Source organism: Podarcis filfolensis, assembly GCF_964270895.1.
Source record: "Podarcis filfolensis genome assembly, chromosome: 1".
NCBI lineage: Eukaryota > Metazoa > Chordata > Lepidosauria > Squamata > Lacertidae > Podarcis > Podarcis filfolensis.
In genome coordinates this window covers 95,898,240-95,923,002 of record NC_139604.1, presented here as the reverse complement: position 1 = coordinate 95,923,002, position 24,763 = coordinate 95,898,240, and the positions used below count along the sequence as shown (strand labels likewise).

The 24,763-nt window shown below is 43.3% G+C and overlaps 1 protein-coding gene and 1 long non-coding RNA gene across 2 annotated transcripts in view; one reads left to right on the top strand and one right to left on the bottom strand.

The window, feature by feature from the left end:
• LOC310767021 overlaps positions 1-24,763 on the bottom strand; it is a 962,895-nt gene that overhangs the window by 240,921 nt on the left and 697,211 nt on the right. The gene's annotated exons all lie outside the window — the stretch shown is intronic.
• Positions 1-24,763, top strand: part of RYR3 (ryanodine receptor 3) — a 265,223-nt gene that overhangs the window by 37,196 nt on the left and 203,264 nt on the right. Inside the window, exons 2-3 of the mRNA XM_083607824.1 lie at positions 6,656-6,775; positions 23,722-23,829. Coding sequence (XP_083463950.1) covers positions 6,656-6,775; positions 23,722-23,829 — 228 coding nt within the window. The remainder of the gene's footprint in view (positions 1-6,655; positions 6,776-23,721; positions 23,830-24,763) is intronic.

Below are 24,763 nucleotides of genomic sequence, written 5' to 3'. Positions count from 1 at the left end.
GGCTTCCAAAAACGGCATAATTCCAGACTGCCCCTTTAAATTACTATTTTTTTTTAATGATAGTAATAACAACAAAAAGTAACCGTTGAATGAGAGCAGAGTAGTGGAATAGGAATAAATTCTACAGGTCTATGAAATGTTCCTTGCTCACATTTAATCATATATTATTGTAACTACAGTAAATAATAAACAAACTATTCTGGAACATAGTTTGGACTTCAGATATTTTCTGTATTCTTCACCTGTGGAACCCGAATACACAGAGGCTGGATCAAGTCACCCCTGGCCAATTTCCTTCTTTAATGTTGCAAAACCCAAGGATATTGGGGTCACAGCATCTTATATGATGTTAGCCTAATGCCAAAGGGTGTGAAATTGGTCTGGAGCTAAGTCATTTATCACCCACAGAGAGAGAAACGGGATGTCATGTGGAGTGGAAAAAAATCTCTGACTAGTTTGTTTAATTCTGTGCCTCTCTGTATGTCAATATAATTTATTAAGCTTGCTTCAAAATATCAGTGAAATTGGGACTATGTTGGACTGTGGTTTGAAGACTGCAGTTCTAAAAATTAGTTCCTGTCTTTAGAACCTGTCACTGAATGTTACCCCATGCTGCAAGCTTTATAACATTTATATTCCTTGAATAGGGACGCGGGTGGTGCTGTGATCTAAACCACTGAGCTTGCCAATTGGAAGGTCGGCAGTTCGAATCCCTGCTCCGGGGTGAGCTCCCGTTGCTCAGTCCCTGCTCCTGCCAACCTAGCAGTTTGAAGGCATGTCAAATTGCAAGTAGATAAATAGGTACCACTCTGGCGTGGAGGTAAATGGCATTTCCGTGTGCTGCTCTGGTTTGCCAGAAGCAGCTTAGTCATGCTGGCCACATGACCCGGAAGCTGTCTGTGGACAAACACCGGCTCCCTCGGCCAGTAAAGCAAGATGAGTGCCCCAACCCCAGAGCTATCCGCGACTGGACTTAACTGTCAGGGGTCCCTTTACTTTTTATTCCTTGAATATGAGGCAAGTTTTATGTACATGGATATAAGGAACATATTTGTTTTACTTCTATAGGGTTACTATAATTAAGTGTAATCTGTCTCAGATATGTTGATGATGGATTTCAAATATTTGTTTTGGAAAACTTAACATACAAAAACATTTGTGTGTACTTTCACACAGTATTTATTTTTATCCCACCCTCCCCATTGATACCCATTGTGCATACAGTACTTAACAACAGTGCTATTTTTCTAGAAAAAGAGATGTCAGAACTCACCATGAACGCTGTCTCCCTTGTCCTCTTACAATGGCAATGAAAGCCACCTGAGAGTTGCCAGCACTGAGTTCCAGCTGAAAAAAATTCCCTGCTTAACAGTACAATCAGATGCCATGCATCTATATTATTAGTGTTTATAATACCGATAGCATTTTGCCAACTTCATTTATTTATATACCATTAGTTGGATTAGGAAATGGGCAAATTAGGCATTGAGTGTGGGAGGTTAGTGATCTACTAGCATTGCTGAATTATGGTAAGAGTAAGATTTGCCTCCAATTGGTGACTTGAGAGTTGTGCATGTACACTTACTGTGACAATGACTCTCACTTTTTTTTACTATCGGAAAATTTGTAGCAAGATAGAAAACATAAAAAACTGAAATACTCTCTGAAACAATCTGGCTGTGCAATAATTTTTTCTTGACATTGCAAAAAGTTGTATAACCTATAATATTTCCCCCCGATAATTTTGAGGTTACACAGTATTGTCTATAATATACAAATACACAGCAAGCACTATCTTTTGCCAGCTGACAGTTTCGAGTTACTGCAATGCAGTAGTGAGTTTGTGTATTCATGGGCAAGATGTTTGGTTAGTGATATTCATTGGCACAGTGTTTACATTTTCCACTCATTTTCATGTTTTTAAAGATAAATAGAATTCGTAGAACGTTGTTGATTGTCCACAGGAAATTACTTCAGATGAGAATATGAGAGACACAGCCTGTAATCCTACAGGCACTGAACTGGTTTTGTAAAGGGTTGCATTGACAATCATATGAAAGTACCAGTGACCATAGCATCATAACTTTTCATGAACTTTACCCCAAAACATAGACAATACATTTTTCTTCAAGCCTGACATAGTTGTGAGTTGAGGCCCCGCCCCCACTTGGAGATAAAATAAGACACATGGACACAAGTATTTAGGTTAATGGGCTAAAAAAGGCCACAACTTTATTGGTTACAGAATGTGAGTGGTATTGGCTTAGGCATTGGATCGAACAGACTATAATTGACTCCTGCCTGCTCTGCCGGGAGTCACGCAAGGGTTAACAACCTGTAGGGGGAGCTTGTTGATGCAAATCAACTAGAAGCTTTCCCCTAGAGTCACCGGGGGTCCTGCTATGGCCCTAGACACCACCAGGGCATTGGACAGGAACCACGACCGCAGGATTCCTTCAAGGGAATACAGTGGTACCTCGGATTACATACGCTTCAGGTTACATACGCTTCAGGTTACAGACTCCGCTAACCCAGAAATAGTGCTTCAGGTTAAGAATTTTGCTTCAGGGTGAGAACAGAAATCGTGCTCTGGCAACGCAGCAGCAGCAGGAGGCCCCATTAGCTAAAGTGGTGCTTCAGGTTAAGGACAGTTTCAGGTTAAGTACAGACCTCTGGAACGAATTAAGTACTTAACCCGAGGTACCACTGTACCCTTCAAGGGGAGGGGTAGGTGATGGCCGCAACTTCCCCTCCGACACACAACACATTTTCCATTGCCTAACCGACAAACCTTACCAAGTTGTGACGATTTGCTATGAGGTAGGCGAAAAACCAAGTGGCTGGTGCCAATCTGCCAAGTGGAAAAATTCCTACCAGGCCCCTTGGACAAGCAAGGCGACCAACCGAAGTCCGTAGCAAGGTCAGGAGCAAAACCTAGAGGGAGGGTGGGCGGGCGATCTGAGGAAGCCAGGAACAAGGAGGAGGAGCCCATGAGCCCACGGCCATTTTAAACAGCAAAACCACGCCCCACCCACCCAGCTGGATTGGCTGGCTGGGAGGCGTGACGCGGGCACAGGGCTCAATGATGCAGGGGGTTTGGTTACCCCCCCCCTGTGAGCGCGGGAAGCGGTTCCCGCTCACAACAGCTCCCCTCCATTAAGAGGAGAGGCTTTCTCAGCTTTTCAGAGGGGTGACCATTAGTACTACATACCTTGAGTTTTTAAGAGAGGGGATGGCATAGACATGAGATACTGTAACAAAACTACTTAAATGAACCTAATCAGAAAGAAATGTAGACTGGGGGAAAAAGTCTTCTCAGGTGTTCTATTGTTAAGGCCATCTGTTTTAATTTGATGCTTTGTTGGCTGTCTCCTGGTATATATTGTTACTTAGATTGCAGCATTACTTCTCCTTTATTGAATAGATTGAAACAACAATTACTTGCAGCTGCAGGAGAAAATGGGACTTTCTAAATCAATAATGTTCTTTATATAGAAAGAGTGTGTGTCACTTAATTTTGAGCTGACTTGGTTATATTTCAAGATGGGGAAGATTGGGTTTTTTCAAGTACAAAAGCTTTCTTAACTTCATACGGTCACAAATTTCTCATTGCTAAAATCTCATTCACATGTATTCGCCTAAAAGAAGTGAATGTCTAAGGGATAGCTCTTTTTTTGCGAATTTTCCAAAAGGCTCAACAACTTTGGGCAAAACTAAAAAGCAACTTTTCTGTCCGGATTTCACTGTTTGAAATATGGCAACCCTAGGAAGGAGGAATAAATGAAAATGGCCTCCTCCCTTTGTCTGTCTTATTCCCGTAGACTTACCATTCCTTTCTTATCACCTACAATTTGTATGTATTAAAATTCTGGGAAATTTATAAATCAATTTTAAAAAGAAAATTGCCTCCTCCCTCTTCCCCCTGGCCTTTCCACTCATGGAGGACCGCACAGGATTAAAGAGCCTTCCAGCAACGGAAGTGCACAATTTGTCCTTCAAATGTGAACTAGAAACAAATCTTAATGAACAATGCATGCTGCCTTGGTTCTTGCAGAGGTCTCCCGGTCTATCTGGAGAGGAGAATGGCTGTGTGGCTTGAAAGGTTTGTCCCAGGAGACTTCTGGGGCTACTTAATGTTGCAGTCAACCAGAAACCAGAGAGGGACATTTTTTTCTAACACTCACTGGTACATTTCAGACTTCTTTCAGATAGCCTGTCTCCTTCTGATAGCTCCTTCACCCTTTTTCTTTTGACATAGCTTGCTGAGTGGGGTGGCATTGCTATTGCTGCTTGGAAGGGAGGCTCAAGCCTAGTGGGGGGAGCTGAGTGGCAAACCAGTGGGAGCACTAACTTGACTCCATTGGTGTGCCTACTAGGGTGCCATTTACAAGGTGCGGTGGGGGCCAGCCCCCCCATACATTCAAGAAGGGGGCCGGGGCCTCCCAAATTTCCATGGAGATTCTGAAAAGGAAACTCCAGGATGAAGATGCTTGGTCCTGCCATGTCCTTTTGACAGGTGCCAGGGATGTGCCAGAGCGAAGCATCTTTGCCCCGTGCATCCCTTTCAAAAAGGTAAGGCAGCTGGTGGTGGGTGGGTGCAGGATGGTGGGCTGAATCGGCCTGGCCAGGTGGGGGGGGGGGCGTCACACATGTGATGATATGCATGTGCGACGGGCCCTCCAATGTTGGCCGCAACTTGACACTGCTGGTGCCTAAACACGTGACATTAACTATGTGTCACTTAATTTTGAGCCAACTTGGTTATATTTTAGGTTGGGAAACTGGGGTGAGGGGGGCTTTTGAATGGGCAGGTGACACATTTTGAAAAAAATATTTCATACTGTTTCAAATATACCCTGTAGCTTTCCCTACTTAGAGCCTTCAATCAGTGATTCAAACAAGAGCAAACATTTCTGTTAGCGCATGATCCTCATGGATTACTACACTTCAGAAGGTATAATGCTATTACCCTTGTCAAAGAAAACATTTCAGCTAACATGCTATCTGCTCTCTTAGCCATCAGCTTTTGAGTTTACAAGTGTGCTATGAATAAATGTCCATTTGCACAACATACAGATAAATGGCAAGGCTGTATTATTTAAAAAATGTATTTCTATGGAAAATATTCTGAAAGAGGTATGCAAACAATAGCATTTTTAAAAACTCTTTCCTATCTGTGTAGCTTTCAGGAGAACTACACTTGATTAACGAACAATCCCAATAGACTTTTAGCTTGATTCTTCTTGGCTCTACTGAAACACAGGGAAGACCTGGATTGGGGATTTTGAAATAACAAAAGTAATGAAAGTACTATGATAAGGTTCCCCATGTCCAATTATCATGAGCCCTGCAAAGCTATTGGGCTTGGACTTGGGTTGGCAAGCCCTGATAGATGAGGAGGAAGAAATTGGGGGTGGGGTGGGCTTAAGGGTGGGAACTGGGATTGGAGAAGGGGGCTCTCTCTGCTGAGGCTCAACTTTAGCCACTTTGGAAGAGAAAGCTGGGATGCTGGCTCCTCCTCTTCCTGACCTCCTGGCAGCGCAGAGAATCTCAGTGGCAGCTGGGGAGGGCAACCCAAGTGGTGAGGCAACTCTGGAGGTGGCAGTGACTCATCAGGAGCTTGGACAGTATATTTTGCTGGCTGACAAGTAGCAGCAAATTATGGTTTGCTAAAAATGGAAAGTGTGGGAGGGTTCAGGGAAAGCGAGATTCTAAGCCATGGTTTGAGGCAACTCTGGAGAGGAAACATGTGAAGGGGTTCATTAATCTAAACTTACCCTTCATTGTATGAAGAGGATAAGAAGAAGAGTTTGGATTTGATATCCCGCTTTATCACTACCCGAAGGAGTCTCAAAGCGGCTAACAATCTCCTTTCCCTTCCTCCCCCCACAACAAACACTCTGTGAGGTGAGTGGGGCTGAGAGACTTCAAGAAGTGTGACTAGCCCAAGGTCACCCAGCAGCTGCATGTGAAGGAGCGGGGACGCGAACCCGGTTCACCAGATTACGAGTCCACCACTCTTAACCACTACACCACACTGGCTCTCATGAGTGGAGCTTAAGACAGTAGTGGATGGAACCAGAGCCAAAAGAGGGTGAAGCCACCCATTTCTCTCTCTCTGACACCCCCTTTTCTTCTTCCCAGGAGTGGACATTGCATGGCGTGGTACCAAGGCACTGCCCTCTCAACCGTGATATTTCTATTGCTTTAACACTTTGTCAAAGCCCACCCAGTGCTCCCACTGGGGCACCCACAGAGCCCTGACCTCGCTGCTGCCCTGTCCCATCCCAGTAGGTGGCAGTGATGCCACTGTTGGGGAGGATAGTGGCACCACATCGCCCCTCTGATCCTGCTCTCTCTTTTTCCTCCCTGCCAGCTGGCAGCCAGGAGAGAGACGGATTGCTATTGCCAGTGGTCCGAACTGGTCACTTGCAGAAGGTTTTTGAAATTCAGCTGAGGGCCACAAAAGAATACAGCCCTAGGGGCCGCGGGTTGCCCACCCCGTTCTAATCTTCTAAATGAAAAATGTATGCATGTTACCATTTTTAAACAAATGTGTTGTTCTGAGACTCACAGAAATGTAGCCAATCTATCACTGAGCTAAACCTTGCAGGTATTTTGTATTTTCTCACATGGCTCTCATGTTCCCTGACAGGATGATGAAGTAGTGCTTCAGTGCGTTGCCAACATCCACAAAGAGCAGCGCAAGTTCTGCCTGGCAGCTGAGGGGCTCGGGAACCGCTTGTGCTTTTTGGAACCAACTTCAGAAGCAAAAGTAAGGCTCCCTTCTGCAAGGGTGTTTTTTGTTTTTTTTAAAGTTAGTGTAATTGATGGTTATTAATTTACAAATGCTATTAACAAATTTAATTGTGCTTCCTATAATAGATGATATACTGTATATATAGAATGCAAAATTTGCTAATTCACCAAGTTTTGCTGAATTGTATATATTCTCAAGTTAAGGCGTTTGCTGCCAACCACTTTGTGATTCAAGGACCATCCACCCGCTTGGGGATAAGAAAGATACATGGGCACAGTATATTAGGCTAATGGGCTAAAAAAAGGCCACAACTTTATTGATTACAGCATGTGAGAGGTATTGGCTTAGGCACTGGATAAAACAACAGAGTGTGACTCCACCCCCTCAGGGAGGGGTGAGTCTAACAAGGGTTAACCACCAGTGGGAGGAGCCTGTTGATGCAAATACAACTGAAAGCTCCCCCTGATGTCACCGGGGGTTGTGCCATGGCCCTAGCCACCAGCAAGGGTGTCGGACAGGATCCACGACCGCCGGATTCCTTTACCGGAATACCCATAAAGTGGAGGGGTAGGCGATGGCCACACCCTGCCCTCCAATACACAAACATATTCCAATGCCTAACCGCCAATACCTAAAAGTTGTGACGATTTGCTACAAGGTAGGCAAAAAACCAAGAGGATGATGCCAATTTGCCAGATGGATAAAAATTCCTACCAGGCCCCTTGGACAACCAAGGCGACCAACCACAGGTCCATAGCAATGTCAAGAACCAAGCAATGAACTAAAGGGAGGGTGGGTGGGTGATCCGACAAAAACCAGGAGTGGGATGAAAGAGAAGTGCTGCCGCGGCTGCATTTGAGAGGCTAAACCCCGTCCCCAAGCCTCCACCTGATTGGTTGGCTACCTGGGGCATGGCGTGGCAGCCAGGCCAGCTGAGCAGGGGCTGGAACGCCCCCTGCCAACACGGGAAACAGCTCCTGCTCACAACTCCTCCCCTTTGTAAGGAGGAGAGGCTTTGCAATTCAAGGTTTGAAACTCTGCATATTGGACTGCATGGCCCACCTGAGTGTGGAACAGTGGGGAGCCCAGATTCAGTCTAGTCAGTGAGTACAGTTTTTGTCACTATTTTGAAGCTTATAGCAACTGAGGAAAAATAATATCACAACATTTCTGTGAGTCATGTGTTTATTACTTCCATTTTACAGATTGGGTATGGGAGGTGGGAGATGGTGGCTTATCTAAGTCAACTTTCTGACTAGGAATATTATGTCCATTCTCCAGGCCAGGCTGGTCAGAGCTCGGAACAGGGCTGTTGCTTGAGCAATAAAGCAGCTACGATTGGGAGGCTATATAGGAGCTTGAGGTTCCACTTGTTTCTGGCTTTCAGCCAGCTTTTTATATAGGCAGGTTGTTCTATGTGTTTCCCCTTTCTCTCAAATAGCCTCAAGTGCAGCTAGATAGACATTTGACCGCAGTCTTGAACCTTCTTGGCTTGCTGTCTCCTCTGCCCCTGTGACCAAAGCAGGGTCTGAGAGCTGGCCAGGAAACCAGGCAGCAGTTGTGGGGTATGAGGAATCTCAGGTTTGATACACACACAGCGGAAGTTGCTTCTACTGCCAATCACCATAAAGCTGACATTTATGCATAGAATCATAGAATCATAGAATCATAGAGTTGGAAGAGACCACAAGGGCCATCGAGTCCAACCCCCTGCCAAGCAGGAAACACCATCAGAGCACTCCTGACATATGGTTGTCAAGCCTCTGCTTAAAGACCTCCAAAGAAGGAGACTCCACCACACTCCTTGGCAGCAAATTCCACTGTCGAACAGCTCTTACTGTCAGGAAGTTCTTCCTAATGTTTAGGTGGAATCTTCTTTCTTGTAGTTTGGATCCATTGCTCCGTGTCCGCTTCTCTGGAGCAGCAGAAAACAACCTTTCTCCCTCCTCTATGTGACATCCTTTTATATATTTGAACATGGCTATCATATCACCCCTTAACCTCCTCTTCTCCAGGCTAAACATGCCCAGCTTCCTTAGCCGTTCCTCATAAGGCATCGTTTCCAGGCCTTTGACCATTTTGGTTGCCCTCCTCTGGACACGTTCCAGTTTGTCAATGCAATTGATTTAAAGTTTGCATGCCCAGATCTTCTATGATACAAGTGTATGCATTCTTTGTGTGTGAGTGGGAGTTTATGATATTCTGGTCTGTGCACATGTGGCAGTTCCAGACACTTTAGGCATATTCAAAATCTAGTAATAACAATAATTGTATATAGCCCTTCATCCGTAGATCTCAGGGTGGTTCACAATCTAAAAATACAAGATAAAAAACACAAAACACATAACAAAAACAAGACTCCAAACAAACCAGTAACACCCCTCCCCCCACTTAAACTTCCTGTAGTACACAGCACCCCTTCTGTAAAAAATAAAAATAAAATAAAGCCAAATTTTCCACCAGTAAACATGACTTGCTCTATCAACTTAGCTACAAATAGCATGTTACTGTCTAGTTTTGGTACAAACAGTGTTTTTACAGTTTTACCCAAGCGTTCCAAATGAACTGGGCCTTTAGCCTGAATTTGCTGTTTTGTGCTGCCAGCTAGAGATACTGCCTCCCTTTCGGTCTTGGACATGGACAGAAACATACTATTATCAAAACACAGGTGTTACATCACTCTGCTATCTATAATCCCGCTCCTGGCTGCTATTGCTTACTTTTGCAATCATCACCTGCTTACATGTTGTCTGCTGAAACTGGTTCCTGTTTTGACTGCCTTCAGCTTGTGTCTTTTGCCCCTGTCCCTTCTTCACTCCTGGAGAGTTGCGTTTCAGATGTGTCTCCCATCCACAGTTGAAGCATCTGTGGACATGTAAAGCTCTGGAATATGGCTTTGCTGTCACATTCCCTGTAGATTCTGGCTGCATCCTCTGGGAAGAAATGTATTTCTAGTTCTGCCTTTTCTCCCACTCCACAAGTAGTCTGTTGGTCACAGATTCCACAAAAAGTTGATCCTCTAGCATAGCTTCAATTGTCCCATCACAACTGTTACTCAGCGATGACAGAATAATATAACCCACAGGGTTAAATTCCATTCCCCACTGACTCAGTTCATTGAAGAGACCTCCAATTCTTTGAAGATGCAATGGCAGAGAATCTCCAGGATTTAGGCTTGCCCTGTACAACTTCCATGTCAAGTACACCTTGCTGCCAGCCGTTGCATGGAGGTAAAAGTTATGCAAAGCTGTCCATATTGCCTTCGCACTGTCTGAGCCTCTAATTAGTGCCAATTGACTTCCACTCTCAGTGTGATAGTGGCTTGCGCTTTCTCTCCTTTTAGAGTCCAGTTGCCCTTAAGAGAAGGGGTTATTCTTATCAATCGCTATCTACAATCCCTCTCTTTTGAGCAACATCTGCATCTTGAAGCTCCAATTTGAGTAATTGCTTTCTGACAGCTGTTCCAACCACAGCCCAGTTGTGATACTCTGCGCCATCCTGCATTAGTTCTGCAGACACATCACAGCCGCTCACCTCCCTGGAATCCATGAAGGAAAACTTACTACTTCAATTTCAGCCTGTGTCTCTGCTGGTGCCCATCCAGGCAGCTGCCAATTTACCGCTTTCTGGGCTCTGGTAGTTCTCTCTTTAAGCTGTTTGGAATCTCAGGTGAGATACCCACACAATGGCAGTTGTTCCTACTACCAGTCACCAGATAGTTCAGATAGTTTACTGTTGCAGAAGATAAGGCTCAGTAAAGCAGTTCTGGGAATAGATATACATTTACATATACATACAAATACAAAATATCTCTGTTGCTCTAAATAAGTTCAGCGAGTCAAGATGTAACACTGGACAAGTAACCCTGTCAGGCTAATTGACCAACCAACAGACAGATTAACTACAGACTAACAAAGCCAACATGCATTAATCACAAATATAATCAGGGCACTGGGCTGTTACCATAGTAACTGGCTTGGCTGACCATGCACCTGTGATTAATTCATCCATGGGGTGATTTATGCTCATGAAGGAAATTAACCCCTTCTCAAGTTCAGTTACTCCAGCTTTCTTAGGGCAGGGATGCCTGGGTCCAATAGCTTTTCAGAGTCAGTGCAGTGTGGAAATTTTGTTGAGGGATTATTCCTGTTACTCCTCAGATAAGTTCCAGATCTGGGCAGGGCTGAACACTACGATCTATCCAATGGATCTCTTTTTTTATTTACTGAAGTATTCTGTTTCATAAATATTTGCCTTAAACATGTTATTGATAGAAGTTTGCTAACAAACTTTCTATTGCTTTGGCATTTCGCTTTCTTGTCTGCTGAACTGCTTCTGCCAGAGACACCATCTCCTTTTAGTCATTGACATAAAGTGTAGCTTTAGTGAAGGCTGACTCAGTGAATAAGTAATGCAGCAGCAAGCTAATTGAATGTGTCTAAGACAGTGGATGAGAAACGGAGAAGATGAGGGGGATGAGGAAAATCTGCAACAAGAACAAAAAAAGGCATGAGTGAATTAATGGAAATCCTATAGTGCAGGTTCTAGAAAGATGAGGCAGGGAAGAATGAGGATACCAAAATCATTCAATTCCCAGCTGCACCTATCAGCCTACTTGAGCCAAGGGAGGTGGAAGTGGTAGCAAGTTGAGGCAAGAGCAAGGCAGAGGAATAAGCAGGTGGGCAACTAGAACAAGTAGTGACTATCTACTGACTCAGTGATTAGTTGCAAGACTGCCCTGAATGTTTTTGGCATATAGCAGTGTAGTAATCGGGCGCCCAGCCACTTGCCCCTCCCTCACCTGTCTTTGCTCTCCGGCCAGAGCAGGTTTCTGGAGCAAGGCTGGCAGGCCCTTTTACTTTTCTGAAACAGGACAAAAATAGAACTGGTAGGGCTGCCACCACTCCCTCGTCCCAGGGTTACCTGAAGCCACAGCTCAAGGGAGTCAGCTGTGCCCCTTTGTTACCGGTTAACCCCAAACTACAAGTTGCTTCCACAAGCTTGCAGGCAGAAATCCTTTGGTAGAGCGCAACCAAGAAGTCTAGGCGTTGGAATTAGCCATTCCCCCGGATAGACACACACAATTCACGAGAAAGTTTCTTTCTTAAAATTTATTTTAAAAACATAAAGAACATGCTAATAAGCAGGCACATCTTTTAGTAGATTACAAGTACAGAAAAATAAGAACGTTGTAAATTATAGCTGACTATATACTCACTTCTATACTCTAAAGCAAAGATAGGATAGTTTAGAGTCCTTCAGAGATCTGCATCCAGAGGTCTTAGAAAATCTTCAACACAAAAGGACGAAAAAGCCAGCTGCTTTGGTGGACATCAGCAGCCGGGCGATTTTTTGCGGATTGCAGAGCGCGCGCCTTTCAAACCATTCTCTGGATCTTTTATCCATAATTTACACGTGGAATCAGAAACCCCCTAGCCCAATCAGAACCCTTGATTACATTTGAATTCTCCAATGACCAGCTTGTGGGCTAATAATTCTAACTTGTGGCAGCTGAGCCAATTAAGCCTTCAAGAACCTAGATCAAGGTGTTTCCTCCCTTCCCATGGAGACTGGTGGAGCTTAGGCAGATGTACATTCCCAAGCAATTAAGGATAGATAACATTACAGAGGGTATGTTCATAACTTTGAACGCAGGTGTTAAACCTTCAATTTAGCCCGAAAATTCCTTTCCCATAGTAATCCTCTCACACCCTTGGAGCCAACGGGCCCATGGATTAAAGCAACAGGACGGCTCCCATAATTCTTACTGGTTTCCCACAAGGCCTCACTCTCCACTTGACCAAAGAACAGCTTCTAGGAAAGCTTCTAACTTTACTACAAGCAGTCTTCTCCAACCTGATGCCCACCAGCCAGCATGATCATTGGTAGCCAGGAATGATGAGAGTTGTAGTCCAAAACTTATGGAGGGAACCAAGTTAGGATAAGACTAGTATATAGAATATAAGGATTTTGTTAGATGCTTTGGGGTGATAGGATACGAACTCATAAAGATATGGAGCTTCTGTGCCTTTAAAAACCTTGGTTTTCTTGCACCAGTTCAGCTGAGGCTCAAAGAGATGCTGAGCAAGGGCCCAGGGTAGAAATAACCCAAGAAATAATTAATAGCAGAGAACAGTGGTGATCTAGAGGCCAAGTGGGGACCAGAGCCATGTTTCTGACAGGAGTCAGAGCCTATCTAAGTAAGATCTTAAGTACTGGAGCAGATCAGATAACTGCATAGGCTCTGTCCTTCACATGGGAGCTGGAAGGATCTTTAAGGCACCTTGCACTTTAATGCTTTTGGGAGGCCTCTGTACATCTTCTCTTCTCTCAGGTAAGGTTTATGGAGGCTTAAGAGGCCTTGGGTGAGTGGTGTCCTACTGCAAAATAGGATATTTAATGGCTTCAAAATGATCAATGAGCTGGAGTAACTCAACTAAGAGGAAAGGTAACATGACAGATGTAAACGGGGACATGATAGAGCTTTTCATAATAAAGCATGGTATAGAGAAGGTGAATTTTGTCCCTTTCTACTAATACTGGATCCAGGGACCACCCAATGAAGCCCAATAGTGGCAGTTTCATTACAGGAAAAAGAGGCACACAGCACATACTTAACGTGGAATTTGCTACCACAAGATGTGATGATGACCACCATCTTGGAAGGCTTTAAAAATGGGATAAGAAAATTGATAGAGGATAAGATGATTAATGGCTACTAGTCATGATGGCTGTATATTACCCTCAGTATTTGAGACTGTAAGCCTCTGAATGCCAGCTGCTGAAGAGCATGTGCAGGAAAGGGCTATTGTGCTTAAGTTCTGCTTTTGAACTTCTCACACTCATCTGGTTGGTTTTTGTCAAAAGAGAATGCTGGACTAGATAGGGCTTTGTTCTGATCCAAGAGGGCTTTTCTTGTGAGAACTCCAAAACCCTGGGGTTTGGGTTCAGATAACAACAACAACAACAATAATAAATAATAATTTAGAAATCCAATCTACTTTCTCAGAACAACCTGTAGATTTCTCTTCCTTACATCACTCTCTGAACAGAGTTAAGGAACATGGGACCTCAAAGGCAGGTTCCTATACCTCAGAGTTGCTGTCATGACCGTAGGGCAGGAAAAGACCTAGGCAGCCTCTGTTACTCGGTCACAATGTAACTCCCACCCAGCTGTTCACCCTTGTTCCCCTACCTGATGAAATGGAAAATTTCACATTATTTAAATAGAAATTGCCATTAAGAAGTTGGCAACTGTGACTCATTATTAAAATAAGAGTCGCTGCTCCGCCTGCATGAGAAAGGAAAGCTACATCAAAAGAAAGTGACAGACTGTGGCATAACCACCTATTCCCGAATGACAGATTTATGCTTGTATTTTGCATGACCGAAATGAATTTTAATAATTAATTGCACTGTTCTGCTAGCTTAGAGAATTGTGAGGTCTGTGTAACCACTAACGGTTTTATAAATGCTGGACATGGAAAGGCCATGAGCTTGGTTTTTTTTGCTGTTTACTGGCAAATAATTATCTTCAGTTTATTTTACCCCACTTTTAAATTGCTTGGCTGACTTCTACCAGAACAGCGGAAAGTGGCCATCTATAAGATTTTGATATTTCAAGTTGCCTGTAAACACAGCACAAGTTGGACCAAGGATGTGTCATGATGGGGGCGTAGTATTGGAAATGGGTAATTCAGATAGCACAAACAGTCACTGACAACAGGCCACTCGCTAAAGGATTTTTTTACTTTAACTTACCAGCTTTTTCCTAGAAAGGGAGGGTGGCAGTCACCATCAACAGAAGCCCTGTTCACTGTAAGTTGTGCTTGCTGCATGTCCGCCAGCCATATGGTTGATGGGGCGCAGCTGGCGGGTGTGCAGGAGGGAAAGGGGAGGCCACCGGCAAAGCCACGCAGCTCCCCCACTCACTGGGGCGCCCCTGAGAGGCTGGCGCCCTGACGCAATGCGCCAGTGTTATGTACTGAGTTGAATAGGATCCAAACTGCAGCAGTCTGATTGGTCCTAGAACAATAGGATTCAGAATGCAGCAGTCTGATTGGTCCTAGAACAATGCAGCAGTATGATTGGTTGGCAGGAACCACCCAATCATGCTCCAGATAGAAGTGAATCCACAACCTGATTGGCTTACAGTAGAATTCCGGAATTAGCCAATCATGTGCAGCCCATTGTGTAAATAATGTATATAAAGCAGATACCTTGAGGGGACTTTCATTCATTCCTCCTCACCACTATGAGCTGAATAAAGAGCATGAAATCACTTTGCGACTCTGAGTATATTTCAGCCAGTAAACCCAATGGGAAAGACGGCTCTGCCACCACCGCCGCACAGACTGTAGTCACAGGGCTAGAGTAACAAACCCTCCTGCATAGCCTATGCGGAGAAAGATGGAATTGTCATTGTGCTGATCTACAACAATTTTTAAAATATATTGTGGTATACTTGTTAATTTATCACATAGGACGATGTATTTTTGTATTTTGTATTGAGGAAGATAGGGTTGGTTTGGAGAACTCCTGCATAAACCTACACAGATTTACTTAGAAGTAAGTTCCATTGAGTTCCATGATTGTAGCCTTTTTACACTCCGCTGGAAATGGTTAGTAATAAGTACGTAAGTTATGTAACAGACTGTGAAGAGAAAAAGGGTGTGACTTCCTGTGACCCAAATCTACAGTCTGTAATTGTTTCATTGCCTGTTTATACATAAAAAATACTGTGCCTTCACCCAACCTAGGCCTCAAGGTGTGAGAATGAGATAAAGAAAATAATTTTATAACTAAAATAGAATCTGCCAGCATGGTGCATACTTGTCTTGTGTCTTCAAATGCCTGAGAAAACTTTGTCTCTCCTTATTACAGTCTGAGAATCCAAGAGAAAATGCAAATGAAATTCTAATTAAGATAATAAGCAGAAATCACAACTTAGTAAAATGGTGCTCATATTGCTGAAGTTTTCTAATACACTAATGGCTTCAATCAAATCAAGCATTATCTGCACACAGTAGCTGCTTATTCATTTTTAGCAGCTCTTGCTAATTTTAATGGCCATAACAGAGCCTGATCAAAGCCCTTTAAAGTCACGTTGATTTCTATGACAAAGTTATGGGTGCGCACAGTTAACTCGTTCTTACTAAAATTAGTGGGATGGAAAGAGCTTAGTTCAATTTTGCCTGTACTTTTGGAGCTGGAGCTGTAGTCCTTCTGCTCTTTACGTGGATAGCATATAATTAATTAATCTGCCAAACGTACTGTCTTCTGTCTTGTTTGTTCACAACCTGAAGAAATTTCCCTGGTGGTTTTAAAGAATAATTACTATGCATTCATGGTACTTTGCAACGGTGCTCATTGCCCCATTTTCTGAACCTGCAAAGTACAGCTGCTGTTTTGTTCTTAGTGTTCATTAGATTGATAGAAGCGAAGATGTGAATACAATTTTTATGGTCTTCAAACTTCTAATATGCCAGAAGCTGACTTTCAGTAAAACAGCTGTAATGCTGCATTTTGTTCTGTCTGGGTTACTTTGTTGCCTCACCTATCTATGAAGATTAATGGGAGAACTATATCGCTGCAATTAGAATGTGTTCTACATTTCACTAGTTGATGAATGTAAACCATTTTCTTCATTGCTCTATTGGGCTCTGCAGCTTGGTGGCTGCCCAGTATTTCAGTAGTAGAATACAACTGCACTATTTACCACACTAATAACAAGAACTGGCCTTCCAATGTATTTCTGAAGCAAGATTTGTTGCCTGCGGCAATTGCCAGATGTGACTCTTTTCAACACTGGAACCTGCATGACCAGGGCACAGAAATGTAATCTGGGAGGCAAATTTGATGCAGTATTTAGTAGACTGCCGATAAAAGCCATGAAAAAATTATTATAGCTAAAATATTTCTAAGATGTGCCTGTGTGACGTTCTTTGAAACTTTTTCTACAAAGAAGATTCCACATCCTCTGTGGGGAGCTTCCTCCATTGCTGAACTCCTCTCTGAGGTAGGAGTCCACCCTCCTTACCGAAATATATTGTTGCATGCCATCGCAGTCTCCGAGTTGTGCGAGACACCCAGGGTTCACTACCTTCACCCCAACAGTCTGACAAAGACTGAGCAAGCTCAACTGCTGCAGAATGCTGAATAACTGGCTAGTTGGGAGATACTGGGAAAGTGGGAGAGGGGAAGAAATGGAACAGAATATCCTGGAAGAGGAAGAGCTTGCTGGCTGGAACCCTGAAGAGGAACACTTGCTATAGAAACATTTTTTTAAAAAAATGCATTTGCATCCTGACTTTTTTCCAAGAAGAAGAAGAGGAGGAGGAGGAGGAGGAGGAGTTTGGATATGATATCCCGCTTTATCACTACTGGAGTCTCAAAGCAGCTAACAATCTCCTTTCCCTTCCTCCTCCACAACAAACACTCTGTGAGGTGAGTGAGGCTGACAGACTTCAAGAAGTGTGACTAGCCCAAGGTCACCCAGCAGCTGCATGTGGAGGAGCGGAGACACAAACCCGGTTCACCAGATTACGAGTCCACCGCTCTTAACCACTACACCACACCACAATGACCAAGGGGGTCAAGACATAGTTCTCCCATCTCTATAATATCCTTGCAACACTCCTGTGAAATAAGTTAAGCTGAGTAAGAGTGACTTACCTATGGGCACCCAGGTCATGACTGTGTGAGGCTTGAACCTTGGTTTTCCCAGTCTTAGTTTTTACACAATGATTTTGTCACTTCTCAAATGAAACTTAGAGAGTGAGCAAGTCTGTGTTAGGGGTATCTAGTACAGACCTTTCCTACCACCATTGATTATATTTTTGCAACCTCAACTATGCATGTTTACTTAGAAGTAAATGTGAGTTAAATTGGTCTTACTCCCAGTTAATTGTGCCCAGGATTGCAGCCTTAATCTGATTCAGCCTGTTTTTATCAGCTTTATTTCCATTTCTCCATCCTAGAATTAAACTCAAGCATTGCAGCTGTTTTAGGCCTCTTTCCCTGGGTGTCTTATAGATGAATAATCTTTTAGTAGCATCAAGTATTCCTAGGAATAACTATAATTATTAAATGAACTAGAGAGAATTTACAGTAGTGATGTAAGAACACTACAGCAATCTTAATAGCTACCTCTGCATTGTTAAGACAGGTATCTTTGGATGTTCTTGTGCTGTGGACTATGTCTTCCTGAAAAGTGGTGACTTTGGCAGGCTGCTGCTGGTAAATAAATGAGAGAAGCTGATATAAAGCTGAGAAATTAAAGGCTCAAAAATCCACAATGAAATGTGGACATTGATTTGATAATGTTTTAAATGATCATTCCCCAAATTGGTGATAACATTTTAAAAGGGCAAAATTACTTGGAAGTTATTTCACAACAGTATGTAAGAGTTTTGCATTGAGGACCCTGGGTGGCTAATTAACATTATCCACTTACCATCTCATTATCCTTGCTTATTGAAGTGCCTAAATGAAACAGATTCTCATCTGATTTAGTCTATTGTGCCCAACAGCTTTACAAAACCAAGTCAATGATTATTTTTAAGGCATTTGAGATTGTTAGATAAACAACTCTAACCTTATTGCATATTACAATGCTTTAAACCATTTGCTAGGAATTATGTTCATATTATTCAGAAGTAGTAGTTGAAGCATGACAGAAGAATAACCCTATACCTGCTCCAGAGTCCCAACAGAGGGGAGGCAGATGTGGCAAGAGCCCCCTGCCCCCAACAGGTCTGGAGGGACAGAGCATCCCCCCACAAGATTATCCCTCCCTGCCACAGATGACCAGGCAAAATGTCTGCACACGAGGCTTATCTGTTGAAGAATAGGGAGAAATGTTTTCTAGGCTAGAAGGCAGCAACCCACTGCATTGCTTTGCTTTCTTTCTGTGCCTTGGGAATGGCTGAGTTTTGCTGTGGAGGGAGAAACCAAGATGAACTGAGCTGAAGTCAACATATAGATGTGGAGAGAGATCAGAATAATACAGTACTCATAAACCAGATTAAATTTGTCAGTCAAAATTCAACTGCAATGAACGCCTCCACACTTAAAAAGACTTCTGGTGTTTCTACCTTGCAAGAAGTTCTTGATAATGTACAATGGTGGCTGATCTTACTGAGACTAGCAGTGTAGAAGGCAGGTGCAATCATAGAATTGTAGAGTTGGAAGGGATCCTGGGGGATTTAGTCCAACCCTCTGCAATGCAATCTGTACTAGACCATACTAAACGATAGCCATCCCACCTCTGCTTAAAAACCTCCAAGGAAAGAGAGTCCACTACCTCTTGTGGGAGTCTGTTTCACTGTTGAACAGCTACTGTCAGAAAGTTCTCCCTGATGTTTAGTTGGAATCTCCTTTCTTGTAACTTGAATCCATTGGTTCAGGTCCTACCCTCCGGAGCTGGAGAAAACAGGCTCGCTCCATCTTCCATGTGACAGCCCTTTAGGTATTTGAAGATGGCTATCTTATCTCATCTCATCTCAGGCTCCTCTTTACCAGACTAAACATATCCATTTCCCTCAACTGGTCCTCATAAGGCTTGGTTTCTAGACCCCTGATCATCTGGGTCACCCTCCTCTGCACACGTTCCAGCTTGTCAATATTCTTTTTAAATTATGGTACCCAGAAGTAGATGCAGTACTCCAGGTGTGGTCTCACCAAGGCAGACTAGAGTGGTACTATTACTTCCCTTGATCTGGACACTATACTTCTGTTGATGCAGCCTAAGATAGCATTAGCTTTTTTTGCTGCTACAACACTGTCATGGACAGAATGCAGGGAGGAACCAGCTGGGGAACCACCAAGGGAAGAAGGCTCAGAGCCTGGCGATTGGTAGTGGGACGACGATGAGTGGTCAGAGGGAGAAGACTGGGAAGAGGAGGTGTTGGAAGCTGAAGAGGCAACAGGGTTTATTGAGCTGAAAGAGTCTGTGGCAGAGTGAAGTCCAGAATCAGAGGCAGAAACTGAAGCAGGGAAGTGGGAGGAGGTTGGTCATCAGGCAGAGATGAATCAGGCTGGTGAAGAATCACAGGTGTGTCCCATCCCCCATCCTGCTGCAATAAGCTCCCCTTTCCCAGAATCAGGCAGGGTAGTGGCAGGCTCTGTTTGCTTGGAAAAAAGGTTTGGGGACTTCCAGTCTTGGCAGCCAATTCATGGGGCAAGACCTACCAGGGGTGAGTTCTGTGCTCATTAGGCCAAGTCTGAAGACCGTGTTTTTGCTAATAAAGGGTTAACTTTGACCGGTGTGATTTACTGCCAGCTCACTCTTTGACAATCACACTTAAGCTTGTGATCTAAGACCCCTAGATCCTTTCCACATGTACTGCTAAGCAAGCCAGGTGTCCCCCATCTTATATTTCTGTAGCTGGTTGTTCCTGCCAAAGTGTAGAACCTTACATTTGTCCCTACTGAAATGCATTTTGTTGGCTTGGCCTATCAGTGACTTAGGCCCAAACTAAGTACTTGTTATTGCCTCCGTTCTCTATCTTGAGTTACCACTTGGACTGTAAGAAGGCAGGCAGGTGGGGACTGGCTGAGGACAGACTGGGCTTGGTGGGGTGTTGGGTTGAAATAACGACAGACAAGTAGCGAGTGTCATATGGGAGGCATCTCTCGAGCAAGTCTCGGGGAGTCCCTTTTATTGAATATTACAGCATTGCCACATATGTGCTTATTGCTGATTGGTTAACACAAGTACAAAGCAAAAGGTTGCATATAGGCATTAATCACCGATAGATTAAAGGCTGGGAAAGGGAGCACAGAACTAGACTGGCATGAAAACCTCCTAATTAAAATATAACTAATGATTGATAATGCAAGACTTAAACAATTACGTTCCGATAGATGTGGTCAACTATGCATTAAGAACAGGGTCAAAGTATAATGTTTTCCTGAACTCAATGTGAACTGAACATTCTAAGGTGATGAGGGAATGTCTTAGTATTAGAACAATTTGTGCAGAACGATTTATGCAGCATGTACAGAGACGAAGCTTAGAAGCAAGACTTTCCCAACATGCCACAGTCATGTGCAGAAGCAGAGCTTTCCTACAGTGGGGCAGTGTGCCATTTGTCTTAGCAGACCAGCATCCACTGATTTAATGTGAAAATGTAGGATCATTGCCACATCTTGAATTCTTTCACTATTAACCAGCTTTCCCGGTATTATTTTGTTGTTGGCTTTGGGTTTTATGGAATATCTGATTATGGGATATCAGAAATAAACGAGAGAATTCAGATGAGTTTTCAACACCAACAGGGTTGAGAGAAAGATAGTGTTGGAAAGGGAAGCCAGTCAGCAGCATTAAGAGTGCAGGTTGAAAAGACCTTGATCTATGTGGCTACAATTAAAGAATCACGAGAACTAGAGTTATAGACACTATAATCAAATTAGCCACAGGGAATTTTTCCTTTCCTATTATGTCACCTAATTAGCCTAGCAAATCCCTTGGCTATGGATATGAAAAATAGGGACATGTTGCTCAAAGCTTTTGTCCTCTGCTTGTCTCCCATTAACAATTAGGGAACGTTTGCTGACATGGCCTTTGTAATATTATGTTTTGATATATTTTAAATCAAACTTTGGTTTTTTAGTGACCTTCACAGAGTAACTGTTGGGTCTGTGTAATGCAATCAGTTCTGCCAAATGTATGAAGAGAGAAAAGGGCATTTTGCTGAGTTCTGTGTTGTTGATCTCGAAGATAGTAACACTGTTAATTGAACAAGAGGGAACGACTGTGCGAGCACTGAATATTTAACATTTTTGTTGCTCAATAGTTTAACTGTAATGAGCAGCGACAGCCTATATATTACAGGAGCAAATGTTTTATTTATATATTAATACGTGCAATGGTAGCAGTCTAAAAAACGCAACTCCATTACCAGCCAGGAACATTGAACACTTCATTGTTTGTAATACACTCTCCATGGCATTCGTCTTTTTAGCAAACTTTATCAGTGACTTAGTGGCTAGAAATGTGAAGGCAGAGGAAAAAATTGGGGGAGGGGGGAATCCCTAACAACAACAACAAAATATTATGGTCTTTTCCCCAGGCCTTCACATCTCTTAATTTTCTTTTCAAGAAAGTTCCAAGATGGGCTTTAAAATACTGGTACATCTCTATTAAAAATGTTGTTTTTTCTTGTAAAATAAAAGTTGCTGTAGGTAACAACTAGTCTTCGGGTGCCACACTGTGGTTTTAAAAGGTTTGAGTGACCTTGCATGAATGGTACTTAGAGCACACGTTCAGTGGCGTAGTGTGGGGGGTGCAGGGGGGGGCCGGCCGCACCGGGCGCAACATCTGGGGGTTAGGGTTAGGGGGCGCAAATTACTTGCCTTGCCCCGGGTGCTGACAACCCACCCTACGCCACTGCACACGTTAGTTGACCCCTGCCCACAAAAAACAATTTCCTCAAATCTAAATAATTAGCAAGAAGGCTAGAATAGGACATAGTATCAGAAATATTTTTATTCATTAGTATCGTCATCAGCTCTTTAACAACAACGCATTCCAGAGCAAAGTATTTGCTGAGGGAAGGGTCTAGCTTAGGGGCAGAGCATTGCTTTGCATGCAGAAGCTCTAGATTTAATCGCTGGCACCTCCAGGTTGGTCTGGGAGAGGCCCCCTGTCTGAAGCCCTGGAGAGCCACTGCCAATCAGCACAGACTCTACTGAGCTAAATGTAGCTGTGATCATCTTCTGTATAATACAGCTTCCTGTTTTCCTATGAGCCACCAGTAGAACACCATTCCAGCCAAAATCTTGAATGCTTCTTCAATGAGCTTTTGTGAGCAACGCTCCAAATCACCTAAATCAAAGATCGGGGACCTGTGGCTCTCCAGATGTCCCATTAGCTCTAGTCAGCAGGGGCAATAGTTACAACTGTTGGGAGCTGTTGTACAAACAACATCTGCAGGGCCACATGTTCCCATTCCTGGCCCAACCTTTATGGCAAGCAAGTGAAGGAATTCCTTTAAAGCTTTGGGCTGCAAACAGATTTTGCTGAGCTGTGATACACACACACACACACACACACACACACACACACACACAAGGTTCTGTCATCTATGTTGTTTTAATGTTATTTAAAAGACATTTCATTGATTTTATTGTACATTGTCTAGGACTGGTACTTAAAATTACATATAACTAAGCTCAGTTGGTTAGAACGTGTTGTTGATATTGCCAAGGTTTCAGGTTCGATTCCCATATGAGACAGCTGAATATTCCTGCATGGCAGAGGGCTGGATTAGATGATCCTCAGGGTCCCTTCCAACTCTACAATTCTTTGATTCTACCCTTTTACTTTGGCTTTGTTGTTGTTTAGTCGTTTAGTCGTGTCCGACTCTTCGTGACCCCATGGACCAGAGCACGCCAGGCACTCCTGTCTTCCACTGTCTCCTGCAGTTTGGTCAAACTCATGCTGGTAGCTTCGAGAACACTGTCCAACCATCTCGTCCTCTGTCGTCCCCTTCTCCTTGTGCCCTTCATCTTTCCCAACATCAGGGTCTTTCCCAGGGAGTCTTCTCTTCTCATGAGGTGGCCAAAGTACTGGAGCCTCAGCTTCACAATCTGTCCTTCCAGTGAGCACTCATTACTTTGGCTTACACCTCATTTATACACTTCTCACTTGGGCCTGCTTTACATGCCATGCTTTTAAGACGTACTGTTAAAAAATGGAGAACATAACCCGCAATGGACATGTCGTGGGTAGAGCAGAAATGTGCAAAATGTTTGGGGACCACTGAAGTGTATAGTGCTGTTCATTTTTTAATGATCTGTAGTCTTGCACAAATCTTTTCAGAGGAGCTAGCCATGCAAGGCTGTCACAGCAGAAACAGCAAAGGGTCTTGAGATACCTTAAAGACTCACAGATCTATTGTGGCAAACACTGATGTGGGTGAGAGCACTGATTTTTGCTGCTTGTTTTATTTTTACAGTATGTCCCTCCTGACCTTTGCATCTGTAACTTTGTACTGGAGCAGTCTTTATCTGTCAGGGCCCTCCAAGAGATGCTTGCCAATACAGGAGACAATTCCAGCGAAGGGGTGAGTAAAAGGATGTTTGTTTTGGTGTCATGGGATGCCAGTCATTCAAGATTAAACTGCTTCTCGCTTTCCTGCCTTGACCCAGGAACCTTTCAAAAGACTGACTGTTCAGAATGAATTATATGATATTGCCAAATTTCCTTTTTGTGTGTTTGTGTGTGTGTGTGGGGGGGGTGTCTTTTATTTTCTCATCCCAAACCTTGCAAAAAAATAAATAAATCTCAGCTGCTTCTTAAGAAATTCCAGGCAGTTTCTAAAAATAAAAATTATCCTCCCAATCCATCCTTACTTCTTCGGAGACCAATTATTATACCACCAGAAGGAAATATCTGCTGAGGAGCATCCTTTGAGGTACAGCTAGCACAAGGTGTTGAGAGTCAAGTTGCTTTGAATTTAGGTCATGTGCAGGGTAGCATTACCTTTCTATTAGGAATCACTGGAGCAGAAACGTGAGTAAAAAAAATTTGTTAAACACTTTGCACTCAAATGAGAAGAGACCTGGAGTCAGAGTATTCTAGTTTCCCACCCCCACGAAGTCCCCCCCCCCTCGGGCCAGACTTACAGAAGAAAAATTTGCTTGCACCACACCAAATTTTTAATTGATAAGAAATACATTGGAGGAAAGAAACAACTCCCGGCAGCGATTGATTTATAACATCGAACACAACTGCTTCATAATGTGATCACGGGGCATCCAGAAAGTATAAAGCAATGCAGCTACATAAGAATATGAATCATTCCGAAAATATAATTACAAAAGAGCCTCTTACGTATGTACCGTAAGTATGTATACAAATCCAATGAGAGGTGTGAGCTTGTTTTTGCTGAGTGATCTCATTTATATTAGGCCTAATTTGAGACAAACAAACAAACAAACTCATCAACACAAAGAAGCCTTTCTCTTTTCTGTTCATGGTTGTCAGAGTTGAGAATC